This window comes from Falco naumanni, chromosome 3, assembly GCF_017639655.2.
Source record: "Falco naumanni isolate bFalNau1 chromosome 3, bFalNau1.pat, whole genome shotgun sequence".
Lineage (NCBI taxonomy): Eukaryota > Metazoa > Chordata > Aves > Falconiformes > Falconidae > Falco > Falco naumanni.
The window spans coordinates 40,044,169-40,057,760 of NC_054056.1; the positions used below are offsets into that span (position 1 = coordinate 40,044,169).

A 13,592-nucleotide genomic window follows, 5' to 3' on the forward strand; every position below is an offset into this window, starting at 1 on the left:
CTCTGCAATCAGCGCAAACTGAACTTGGCGGATTTCATGTACCTTACCAACAGCAGAAAATCTTGTAATAACCTGTGAGGAGACAAGTTAAAAAAAAAATAAAATCCTCTAGTGAAATTAAAAACTTATTGCTAGATGAGCAATACTCAGTTCCAGGACTCCATGGGGACTTTCACTTAAGATAAAATAAATATTTTTTTTATCTTAAGAAAACACTTCTGCAAAATGCACTGGCATAAAGCTCTTTTTTCTTCAGATTCAATGTTAACCTAGAAAGAAATAAGGACAAACTAATTGTGAAGTAACCACTGACAGCAATCTGCTTAAACAATGTTGAAAAAAACTAATTCTTCTTCAGCACAATCCTTTTCATAAAACATCTTTAGAAAGATCCTGCTGAGCTCTTTCTACCTCACATGCATCAAAAGGGGCTCTGAAATTTAAATGCATAATGAACAGTACGTTTTGCCTTGGTAATTTAGATAGCATCCATGCCTAGCAAATTACAGTCCTCTCAATCTCAGAGGCCTCTCCACCCCTCCTCCCCCACAGTCCTCTCTCCTCTCAGTTTATGAGAGCAAGAAAGCAGAGATACTTAACTCCTACAAAAGATTAAGGGGTATAGGGAAAAAGAGGAGACTTCCGTGAGATGAATGAACAGGTGGATGATTTTGAGAAGTGTTATTAGCCTGTTCTTTCTTGGAGGTTTTGTTGATGTGACTGTTTATACCCTCAGATACTCCCAGCAGTACCCTACACCTTAGTGTCTGTTAGGGCATTTGAGTCTTCCAAGCAAACAATCATAGAGCGCTGCTCTGCAAAATGCCACCGTACACTTGGATGTCTCAATGGTTCCATAATGTTTGATGAAGGTACACATGGACATCCCATCTAGCTGTTCTGAACACGTTGGAGATGCAGATGTTTCTGAGCAAAGCTCCGTGTGTGGCTTATGCCATGGCAGAACATGTGCTGATCACTAAGACTCGTCTTGTGTTACTGCATGAACACGTACCAGAGTCTTAACACAACCTAACATGCCCCATCAGCTTGAATGACAACTACTTACTCCAGGGTGGTCCCAGCATCTTGTCTGCTGTAGGTACAGTACTGGGACTAAGGCTTAGTGCCATGAGCATTGCCTAGACATCAGGAAAACTTCAACAATTCCTCTGGCCTGGAAGCTTCTGATCTGAGAAAGTAAACCAATAAATCAATTTCCTAATCCAAAATGTACTTCAAAGAAAGCTGCATTGCCTGATGGAAAGGACTGAAAATAGTAAACTAGCAAGGGTACAGAGTCAATGAAGTCAGATCTGTCATTAAGTCCTGAACCTTGACTCTATCCAGGAGATGGGTAACAACCACCAAAAATTCTGTTGTATAAAGCTGTAAAACCATGCTATAATCTAAGGGCATGTTCATGACAGAACTTTTTTTTTTTTTTTTAAGCATCAAAGTTAGAGGTAAAAAACCAACTATATCCTGCATAAATCTGAGAACATTGGTATTAAGAATATTGCAGAACAACAGGTAAAATCAGCTTAATAGAGATAATTCTACCCTTTGGGACAGTCTAGACTATCCATACCAAGTTAAAGGAAATACACTAAAATAGTGGCGAAGAAAATTCTTTCAGGTCAGTAAGATCTGACTGTAAGTAGACAGGAGAGGTACTTGGGGAGGGGACAAAGAAATTTATTCCATTTAGACTTAACAATCCTGTGGCAGATCTCTTTTTCCCTGTGGGAGGATTCTTCTAGCCTTTTTTCAAGCCATCACAGACAGCCAGGAGCCACGCAATGAGAATTTAAATAGCTTTCATGCCTACAGGATTACATTCCTCACAATCTCAGATGCCTCCCCAACCCTCTTCTCCCATACTTTTGAGTTTGGACCTATCTGTATGAGTAGCTCAATGAACAGAAATGGGAAGCAGGAGCCATCAGGGACTGAGCTAGGTCTTGGATGCCAGGCTAGGTCAAAGGGTGTCATAAAATTCCAATCCCATTTTATCCACTGAAGTGCTCAGGGTTATTGGAGGGCTCTGTGATGTTGCGTGCCTTTTTATTCCAGAAACCACACAAGCATCTGACAGGAAACCCAGAGTAAAGCCGCATGCATTTCTCCACCAGAACAGAAACGAAGGCTGGCTTCCTCAGTCATACCACATTCCCTAGACCGTTTACATCCAGTCAGACTTCCTACTTTGTCATCCATAGATCTGAAATGACAGTCTGCTAGTGTTCAGCATCCCCAGGAGGCAAGTCACTCCTGCATCAAAGCCAAAGATCAGAAGTTTGTCAATACAAGAACAGTGCAAACTGATGCAAAAAGCTGGGTTATGGTATTTGTCATCTCTAGTATTTCACATCATTTTGACATGACAACGTAAAAGCTAAAATGAGCTTTGATGAATCTCTAGATGAAGTAGGTCTTCAGGTGTCAAAAGAATCTTTAAACCTGTGTCTGTTGCTCCTGCCATGACTGAATAAAGAAAATTGCAGTTTTCTTTTTGTCTTTTTTTTTCCCTGAAATGAAGAAAGGTATAGGTAATTTAACGAGTGAAACTCTGGACATCTGAAAAAAGAGAATCACTGACACTACTGGAAATATTTCACCTGATATATCTTAGGTTCACATGACATCTTTGTGGCACGGTTTGGTGAATACAGTCATACTGTCAACAAATACACCCAGGTGTCTCTCCACTTTATCGTTTCTAATCCACAAGCTTTCGCTGTTTGGAAGTAGCTAGAAATTCTTAATTTCCAGTCTTGTACTTAGTAGTTCATCCTACCTGTAATACTATAAAACTCTAACACAGTGTATTGGCCACACTTTCCACATTTGTCACATCATCAAACTTAGCTGGTGCATAGAGGTTTTCGTGTCAGGATCACTAGCAAACACAGTCAAAATAATCTGTTTCCAAAGCTAATCTTCAACTAACTGCACCACCTTGGCCCAAAAATTTGGACTCAGCGCCATCTATTGATGCCATTCCGGTTACATGGAAGGTAACACCCTAGTTCATTCACGATGTGGCACTGAACTGTACGTATGCTTTACATTTTTTAAAAAAAAAAAAATAGCAACCACACTGGGTTAGGCATTAGTGTTAATTTTTGCCTTAGTTTCTATTTAGCCCTATTCTGCTGTCCCACAGAAGTAAAGATGAAATACTGATACAACTTGTCCAGATAATGACTTCTGCCATCTCTTAGTGATACTAATATCTTAAGAGATCCTGAAGCTCTGCCCCATACATCATACTAACACTAGGGGGTTATTTCCTGGTGGGTTTAAGTCCTTATTAGTAGATCTGCAGCTTGGTATGTCACAATTCCCATTCTGCTGGGATGGTTATTTCATATTTCAAGATAAGGTTATTAAGTTCTTAGATTTTGCTTCCTTTTTCTTCATAGAATTTTCCTTTTCTATATGCCCACTCTTAATGAACATTCTTCTCTCTCTGATTTCTGTGATGCAAAGTAAGGGACAGCTCCAATCTAAAAGTATGATCTATAATTATTTAGGTAAAACTTGAGCTGATAGCAGCTTCCAAACCTTATCGCCACAAAAGCCTTTTTATGATGCTTTCAGCTCCCTCAGTGCTGTTTTGCTACCTTTCAGGTAGTATTTGTGTAAGTCACCTACCTACTCCTGTACTGCAGAAAAAATGCAAACAAGCACATTTTAATTACCAAAAGTTTCCATGCTGAATCTATTTAACTCTCATCACAAAAAAAAAAAAAAAAAAAAAAAAAAAGGTAAAGGACTTTGCATCTTTAAGTATTTTGCTGATGTCCTACACGAACCACTACTCCTGCACATCTTCATCGTGTTACTGTTGCTAATGCAAGTTCTTGGCTCCTCAAATTAGCCAGATGTATCCAACAGTAATCTTGAAGGGGTAGATGCAGCCCATCAGAAGATTCAGCTTTGCCTCTTTGGAAAAAAGCAAGAAGCAAGGAATCTTGCTAAGATTTTCCCAACAGAATATCCCCAAGGGGATCAGTTTTCACTGACAGAAAGTGGTATTTTAGCACAGAAGTTATGGACTTCCAGTTTAAACACAGCTTTCATCCTCTCACACAGAAAATTCTGTAATACAGAGCTCCTAAATCCTGCTTGTCTTAGTTTAAAAGTAAGCCAGTGAAGCATTTATTTGGAACCAATTTTTTAGTAAGACAGTAACTAAATCAACCTACTGTTCAACTCTCCTAAGTTACTGAAGCAGGAAACAGCTTGCTGCACAGCTAACTCCTCACAACAGAAAAACATGTCACAGGTGGGTAACAGGAAAGCAGCTGGGGTCAGACAAGACGCCCTTTGCACCCACAATCCTAGCATGAGCAGCAGTGGCACAAAGGCCATTAGCAATAACAGAGCAGAAAATTTTCCTGATCTCAAGCACAGACATGTGTATCACCAGTACGAGCATGCATATAAGCTACTCCTTGAAGAAAAAAAATCCTCCATTCATAATTCCTTTTGATGTTCACAATTCCTCAATATGAAAGGTTTATTAAAAAGCAGGTGGTTGGAGAATGGCTAATTGATTTGAAACTGGAAGACTTGCTGTGCCATAAGCAACATTCTGTGCCAAAACTTTTGCAGTAGTGTAACAGTGAGAAGAAATGTGACAAGAGCTTTAAGCAGCAGTTTTGCCTGTTTCAGGTACAAAGGTGTCTATAAGAGGCATCCCCTATTAGCCTTTCACCGAAACACAACCGTAGCCTGTGACCATTACTTTTAACCAATAATAACAGAAATATATGGGTGATCTTCTATTAAGAATCCTTGGTTAAAAACTTAAAAGCATTTTGTCCAATAAATCTCTTGCAGGCACAAGCTGTCCATAGGTTTCCCTAAGTGATCTTCTACTGCCAAGAACAAATAAAGGACCCAAAATAGGCAAGGCATCTGCAGGACTGAAACTTATGTGGTATGTTGCAAGATGAAAAAAACCACCAACAACAAAAAAACACTACCCAAACAAGCCACATTTAATACAAGTTAGTATTCTGGTTAAAAAGAAAGCCTAAAGCCATTGAAAGAAGGTTTGGGAAAAGGTGAGCTACAACAGTCTTCTGGCAGTGAACCTGAGGTTCAGTAACAGCCAGTATTGCCATTCTGACACCATTGTCTGTTACAGGTGAATTACCCACCTCTGCTGGGTCTGAATACTGGGGTTTGTTTGCAGACCAGCAAGACTAGAGCTTTTATCCCAGCTGATTATTACCCACACTCACCCACCCACTCCCCTAAAGCATTAGGTTTACTGGGGTGTCGACTGCCTTGCAGCAGGGTGGCTTGCTGCTGATGTGCAAAGGTCACGCTGAAAACTGTGCCCCTTCATGCTAACGCAGCCACCCACAATTGCCAGTCCCAGGTGGCATCACCCAAGGTCGTGGCACATTCCCTGGTGTTTTTCTCCATGAATCTTCCTCATCTCCAGGATCTTTTTTTTCAGGCTTCCCTTCTTTCTAAGGCCACTTCCAAAATCCCTTTTTGCACCCCATCTCCTTTCCAGAACACTCCAAGCCCAAATCAAAATAGTCTATGTGCAGAAGTACAAAACATGGTCAACCCCCTAGTTGATGGCTCTGTCATGTCTCGTAATTGGAGAAATCAGGACATAACTTTTAGTCCATGTGTTATTAAATTTATAACTAGACCATACCGGCAGCAGCCAACAAGTAGAAGGCTTGTTTTCCTTGAGCTCAGAAGCTGACACATACACCCACCCAGCCCATACACGGAGTTATGCATTGCCTGTTAGCATTCACAATTTAAGCTTTTTGCCCACAAATGACAGAAGAGGTCACATTGCTTGAAGGTATACTATATTTCAATGCTGCTCTCTGACAGACATTCGTCACGTCCATTCTCAAGATGCTGTCCCACAGCTGTTCCTGTGGAAAGAAACACTGCTGAACCAGCAACACTGCACCAGCAGTAGCATTTGTCATCTTACGCTGCCCCAGTGCACTGGGGGATGGAGTTACAGCAAAAGGCCAATGCAACACCAGCACTGACACCTCTTGGAAATGGCAAGAGATAGCAAATGAGCTTTTTCTATGATGTACTTTGTGGGTCCTGTTGGCCCATTCAATTGCAGTCTCTTCCTTCCATGTCTGAAGTCCATGGCTAATTTTGCCTGTGAACAGTGTCCAAAATAACCAGTAGGGCTAGGAAAGATCAGGCGGATATCTGGGATTATTATCAGAGAACAAGGGTTCAAAAGAACACTGTCAGACTCCTAATGCATTAAAAGAAGATCGCTAACAAGGATAAATAGTTGGGCAGAATCTGTGGGATGAATAAAGCAGTCATCACCTGGGCAGAAAAGGTGGAGCCTGGGAAAATTGAAGTTCGAAGACCAATTTTGCTGCACTAAATCTTTGTGTCTGCAGAGATTACACATCCCTCTGTCAGCCACGCCCCGCAGGCTAACTGACCTTGACAGAAAAAACGTTATCCCAACTATTACTGAGTGCTTATTAATTTGCCTTCTATTCCCACCACTTCTGTTTTTTTCCAGTGGATACTCATTATTGGACTGACCAAGTACCACAGACCTCTAAGGTTCTGAATCTCTAGACCCACGTTACTGTATTAAAGATACATCAGTTCCCTTTCTTGGAGCTCACAGATTTACATAAATTCCTTTCAGAGACTCAATTTCCAAAATTTTGAATTCAAGTCAGATATTGACATTTCAGAGTCCTCTCAGAGGGTTAATTGAAATCAACAAAAAAGGACAAGATATGTCCAGTCTTTGAGGACGCTGAGAACTGGGCAAAGATTTTTGAAAGATATTTACAAACTACAGAGAGGGACTAAAAAATTATATGGAAAATTAAGGTATCCCAAGGGATCAGAAAGTCAGTCTCCTCTTAAGAATATTGTTGGGAACTACCTCCAGCTCCTTTTTTCTCTCATTATCAAGAGATCAAATCCACAACTACGAAACCAACAGCCATGTTCATTACTCCCCTTATAAACACATCACAAACGTCTGAGGAGAGCATCCATCCACCTTCCAAGCTCATTCTGAAGGTGTTCAGCATGAATAATTTAAAGCAGATGTTCAAAATCTACATCAAATAATGGGTTAAGGACAAGTATTACTTCAGCCATTAAATCTCCCATAAAAACGTACAGAAGAGTGACTGGTCTCCAAAGTTTATTAAAAATCAAAGAATAGAAAACTTTACATAAAAATATGTCAATTTTAGCTTCCACATAGTTGTCCACACAAAAAACTTTAAACATGATTTTTTTTTTTAAACCTGTAGCACATAACCACAGTGATAGCCAGGCCAATTTATTTGGTTCACCATGACTGAAGTGTTACATGATACCACTTTTCAAATGAGTTTTGCTTCAAAATGGACGCTAGTATAAGACACCAACTAAAGCCTTTGAAGGCTCTTTAATGTAGTTATGCTCAATATTGCTAGTGTGTGAAGACTAAGCAGTACAGGCTCATGTAACAGCCCTTAGATATTATTTATGAATCAGCTCACAATTTTTAAAACTTTTTTTTTAAATTGTGATGAGTCTGGAGCATAAAGACAAACTTTTTGCAAACAGATATGCACTACTCTACTTTGGAATGTTGCCCTCTCTCCCCTCAAGGACCTGTGTTTAACAGATTCAGTAATAACATTAACTACTTCTGCTTCAAAGGCATACAGCGTATTAAAAAGCTTCATGCTTGAGACCTCATTTTAATATTCAGATACCAGTTTTAAAACCTTCTATATCTGTACACAGTATAGATGTCCTGTTAACAGGATTCTTCAGCTTTCTCTGCCAGTGGATTTATAGAACTGATCTGTAATTTTCTATACAGCTTAAGAACTCTCATTAAAAAAAATGGGAAGTCAGAGGGCATGAGATGTGACCTACTCCCAGGACAACTGTGGTGCTTTAAAAACTCAGGGTTAGGCAGGATGTACATTTTTCAAAAAGTTAAAGACAGTGTTTGTCATGGCAATACACACTTGCATAGTATACCTGTATGCATCTGTAAATTAAGTGCCAGCCACTCATACTGTGTACAACACTGGGCTGTGCTCTCCTGCAATACATTAAAAGATACTTCTCAATGCTTAGAGCAGCTGAAGTACTTTTTATATATTTGCTCTTAACAGAACTAATGCATACTGCTATACAGATTCCTTAATGGAATCAACATATTTCCTTTCTCCACATTCCTTAAGCCGGGTACCTCTGTTTAATAATGTTGTTTGAACCCAAACATTAACAGGTTACATTACTAAAATGCATCAAAGCATGTAGTTCACAGCTTTTTAATTTCACATCAGGACTTGAACCAACCTTTTTCCCCTCCCTCTCAAAAGTTTTATTTCTGGTACTACAAATGCTGGATTTGTCTAGTTAAAGGAATAAAATTAAAACTCATTGGTCAGAGCAAGACGACTGATAAGAGGCCAGACAATGAGCTAAAAAACACAGGGTCAAAATGCTTTGGAGCTTAATACCTTCTTAAAACCGTAAGCCAAATCGCACTTTCATTGTGAATCAAGAAGCCTCAAATATTACCAAATGTCATGTTTGTAACACTGCTCAGACAACCTGCCAAAACTATGAACCCAACTTAGACAATGCAACCTGGGAAAGGATCTGTAAATTAAAAAACCTCTTCCCCTTAAATATAACTTATGTGACAATATGAAATTAAATTAAAAATTCCAAGTTATTGCACAAATTATACTTCCAATATTTACAGAGCAAAAAATTCTGAACTTTGAAACAAAAACAGGAGAGCAGCAAATTTATTTTTATGAATTCCCAACTTGATTTTGCTGCAAAGAAAAAAAAAAAGAATTCCAAGGGGCTGAAGTTTCCTTCACTTCTAAAATAAAAGAAAACAGAACCCACAAAGGAACAGATGTAGCCACAGCAAAAAAGCCACAGCATTTGTAAATGTCCTTGCAGTTCTATTGTCAGAGCTGCTTCGGCACTGTACGAACCATTGTGGGAAGGCAGAAAACAAACTTCCACATTTAATAAGGCTTCACAGATAAGCACAACTACTTCTTGAAGATGGACTGAACCACCACACAAAGAAACATGCAAAGAAGTCAGCTGCAGATATTTGGCAACACCAATAAAACGATGTGCTGGACGCTGGTCTCCATCCCTCAAGTTGAGTGGCACTCACTCAGTTTGTCTGAACAGGGAAGGTCATTTTGGCATCTGCCATTATCTGCTCAGACTAATAGGCAAACTGTCTCTGTGTTTTTTTCTTCTCCATATATTACGATTGTACTGGTGGTGTCCTCTGTTACCAACTGCTTGCCTCATGCCTCCACTGCTGACAGGGCTGTAGCCGTTGCCTTGGTTATGAGCTCCTTTCATGGAAAACTTCATTCCACTGTGCTGCTAGAAAACAGAAAAGAAGCACTCAGTTTAGGCATACAAACAGCTGAAACAAAGCACACATTACTAATCGCATTTATTCAACATACAAGTCATTTCCACAGAACACTGCTTGAAACAACTGGTCTTCTCATGCTTGTCTGATTTTAGCTGTGCAAGTCCAATGGCACTAACAGTTTAAGAAGTGTTTTCTGGAGTGTCCTGCAAATGAAATTGTGTAGATTTCAAAGCATCCTTAAAACCCTTGGATCTCATATGCATCACCTTTATCAAAACAGAGACCTTCCACATTAAATACTAACTGTGACAGTCATGTCTGTTTTAGAGGATCTTAGCAAGAACATGACCAAGTGAGAGACTCCGTAAGAGTTTCAGAAACGTCACAGATAATGCAAGGGCATGATCATATGAGTTGATACATACAAAGCACAAATCTGCTCTGCCCATAATCTCACTCAGCTACAGATAAACTAGCTACGGCTTACAAGGAGCCTGTAAATCCTACCGGTCTGATTATAGATCTACACAGCTTTTATACCACACCTCACATCCAGACCAATACAAAACAAATGATCAAGAACACAGCATGACACTTTGTGGGGCAATCTCCAACAACTTGGAACAGAAACTGCCCAAAAGTCATAGTGTCAGGATGAGTAAATCTACCACACCATAAAATACTACTTAAAGGCATACAGGAAGCTGGTTTAACATGTGTGTACTTAAAATAGGTACAAGAGTTACAAAAGCTGAAACTGAAACAGACTTCCCAAATACTGATACTTTCAATGCAAGCAACCTTTTCTGATGTCTGACAGCAATAACTTTACAGACAACTGACTGCCTTTAATAAAAGTTAAAACATCATTTGTCTAACATAAGTGGCAAAAAAGGAACAACACGAAGTTAATATCTGAGGCAACTGCTCAGAACATGAAGTATCTGCAACTACTTTAGTAACCTCTATTTCCAAACAAGTTTGGAGTAGAAAGAAATGAGAACATCAAGACATCATTACAATTGTTTACACGAAAACAAACAGTTAAGGTATAATTCCATAAGCAGTATTTTACTGGCAAATTGCAAGTAGAAGAGACACTGAGCATACATAAAATCAAACTGGTGAAGACTAGTATTGTGGAGTAATTAAAGTTAACTACAGGGTGATAAAAAACCCTTAAACTATTCTTTAATTTGTAAAGGGCATCCTACAGCAACCTAATCAACCTTCAACATGTAACTCTATTTCTGACAAGTGGTCCGTCAAGCAAACATACCATCTTCCCACATTCTTGTGGGAAGTTTTCTAGTTCAGTAAGTGTACATCTGACTCATATAATCAGACAATGAAGCATCCACATTAAATTATGTGGAAATACTAAAAGTGATCCTTCAACAGTCAAAACGCTAGAAACAGCCAGTTCACCAGTCACCCTCAACTACATGCTGAAAAAAAGAGAGCGCAAAACTTTAGTTTAGCTACTGTACAACCAAAACCAAGTCTGACCAAAGAGCATACAAAGTCTCAGCAAGCCTATCCTCATCAGCTGGAAATGTGAAAAATCTGGCAAATTTGTCTTCACTTTGAGGATCCAGCTAAAATCTATTGGAGGCAGGAAGGCAGGTCACCACAAGATCAGACAAGCAGCACAGCAAGTATGACAATTAAGTCTATCTACCTGTATCCTAAAAGAAGTCATATCTCCGGATTGTTCAAAAGGCAATCAAACTTCCAAAGAATGATTAATAAGGTAGCCAGAAAGCGACTCCTAGCTTGTCATGAAGCATTCTGCATTGTTTTTTAGGCCATCAAGATAAAAGACTGTCAAATTATCAGATCAGAATTTGAACATTTGAAGGTGCTTAAGGAAGTTGACTCAGGGACCTCTTAAGTCAGAGACGATGACTTTATATTTACTAGTTCTCAACTAGATATTATTTGCTAGTTTGTTCAGATTTTTGAAACCATAAGCTTTAAGCATCCTGCACTATGGCATTTCACAGCTTAAATGAGCACCATGTTTAATTTGAACTACTATCTGACGATTTTTCAGTTCTTGAATTAATTTCTTAGTCATTCTGCTCTCTCTTCCATGTACTGATGATGACTACACAGACCCAGATCATGTACCTCCTCATTTTTTACTCCAGGTTAAAGAATCATTCATTCTTCAAACAGATTCAATTCCATACGTTCAACCACTCTTACCCATCTTTCCCTACTCTTCCATAACCTTCTGATGTAGAAGGCAAAACTGTACTCACTGGTCATGATGGCAGATGTACATTGATTTTTACATGATGTTTTCATTTCTGCTCTTTATTCCTAATAGTGTCTGAAATTTGGTTTGACACCCAAATTCTCAGTAGGAAATCAAGAAAGTTATCAAAGCAGTTTTCTGCAAAAAAAAAAAATCAAGATCTCATCTTTGTAAGAAACTGTCAGCCCAGGGCCTACCACTCTCCACGAAGTTTGAAGTACTTCTCTCCCTCCTGGAAGGTCCTTCTGCACCCCTTTTCATTTGGCCCTTAAGGAGCTTAACACCACAAGCAAACCTCGCCACACCTCATCCATAGCCTTTCAGATGTTAGGCAGCATGAGATGCAGTACAAACTCCTGCAGGGCTTTCCTGGTAAACTCCACTTACTACAAAAATCGAATCTTTGCTTCTCATCTTCTAACTACTTAATTGTTTACAAGAGGACACACACCTTTCACTTAGTTTCTTTCAGAACATTTGCTAAAAAAATCTACTTCCTATCTTTTGGAAATCCCAAAAGGCTGTGTATCAAACAGTTTTGTCTTGTCCACACAATTCTGGATATTCACATGCTCAGGACTCCCATAATCACTGAGAAGTGGCATGTCTGTAAGCAGGTGGTAGCTGCAGAGAGATCAGATAAACACTGAATAAAGCTCTTCATCTGTGAAATAACAGACAAACTAGTTTAGATGTTTTAACTTCCTGAGATCTATTCCTCTTGATAGAATAACCTCCCATCATAGGACTATTGATTCAACAACTGAATGACAGAACAGATTTGGTTTTCAGTTTTTGTGGTTTGGGCTTTTTTTGACAAGTCTGTTGAATTTGATCCTCTGCAAGTAAAAGCTGCTATGTCTGGAGAAAAAACCTAAAACATTGCATGTAAGACAAGCTGGGGAAGAGGGGTGCACTGGAATTCTTTACCACACACCATGCTAAAACAGTTTCCACATTTTAACAGAAAATTAAGAAAATGTTCCTGGCCTTTACCCCAAACAATAGAAATCTGGTACAAACTGAAATACCAAGTAATTATTTGCCAAGGAAATCAAACTCTTATTCTTGAATACTGGCAAATTTACTATACAAAGCTGACATTCAAAGACTATCATTATTCAAAAAGAAAGAAAATTTATAGCCAAAACCAAATCACCTACACTTTGAAATAACAGAAGTAACATGGGGGGAAGTCTAAACATAAACAGGGTTTCTGAACATTTTACTGTTTGGGGTTTTTTTGCCTGTTAACATCCCTAAAGTAAGGGGAAAAAAAAGCAGAGAAGTGTTAGCAATGAAAATGAGGTATCAGTACTCAGCTTTAGAAGAAGCGAGATTATATCTCCAGCACTCAAAACTAATTGGTTAGAAACTACAAAGCTAAAGGAAAAGTTTAGAAAAGGCATAAGAGTTTAAAAAGATCACATATTTACTATGTTAAGACTACAGGATTACTGGCCATGACTGAATCTAGCCTGCAGTTGATTGGAATTATAATCAAATTTGTACACTTCAAAACCATTCCACGTAAAAATGTTAGTTGTATCCAGAAGAACTGTAAAGCACCAGTAACATTTTAATTATCCCCTTAAATAACTTAATACGCATCTTCAAAAGTTTCACATTCACAAAATTCTTTTCAATTTCTCATCGTATTTCCAAATTCTCTATTTTAGGCTTGCAGCACAAAAACCTACAAAGAACCCTTCTTTAAAGGATTATGTTCACTTTCCCACTTTGAGAAAAATAACATCCAGAAATATACCAGAAAATGCATGTAAGTAAAATTTAGCTTCTTGTTCTTTAGCAAATAAATTCACTGTTTTGCAGAGAAACAACAGGCAATGACCTAGCCAGTATCTTAGTCATTACTGTGCAAGCAATAAATCAAGTATTAGGCAATGGTTC

At 38.8% G+C, this 13,592-nt stretch overlaps 1 protein-coding gene across 5 annotated transcripts in view; it reads right to left on the reverse strand.

Moving 5' to 3' along the window:
• Nucleotides 1–7,182: 7,182 nt before the first annotated feature.
• TENT4A (terminal nucleotidyltransferase 4A) overlaps nt 7,183–13,592 on the reverse strand; it is a 61,192-nt gene continuing 54,782 nt past the window's right edge. For 3 of the 5 annotated variants that reach the window (XM_040586627.1, XM_040586624.1, XM_040586628.1), the window contains one exon: nt 7,183–9,423. In XM_040586627.1, the coding sequence (XP_040442561.1) occupies nt 9,244–9,423 (180 nt within the window). In that variant the 3' untranslated portion in view covers nt 7,183–9,243. The remainder of the gene's footprint in view (nt 9,424–13,592) is intronic. The other 2 variants (XM_040586626.1, XM_040586629.1) reach the window with 1 other exon arrangement.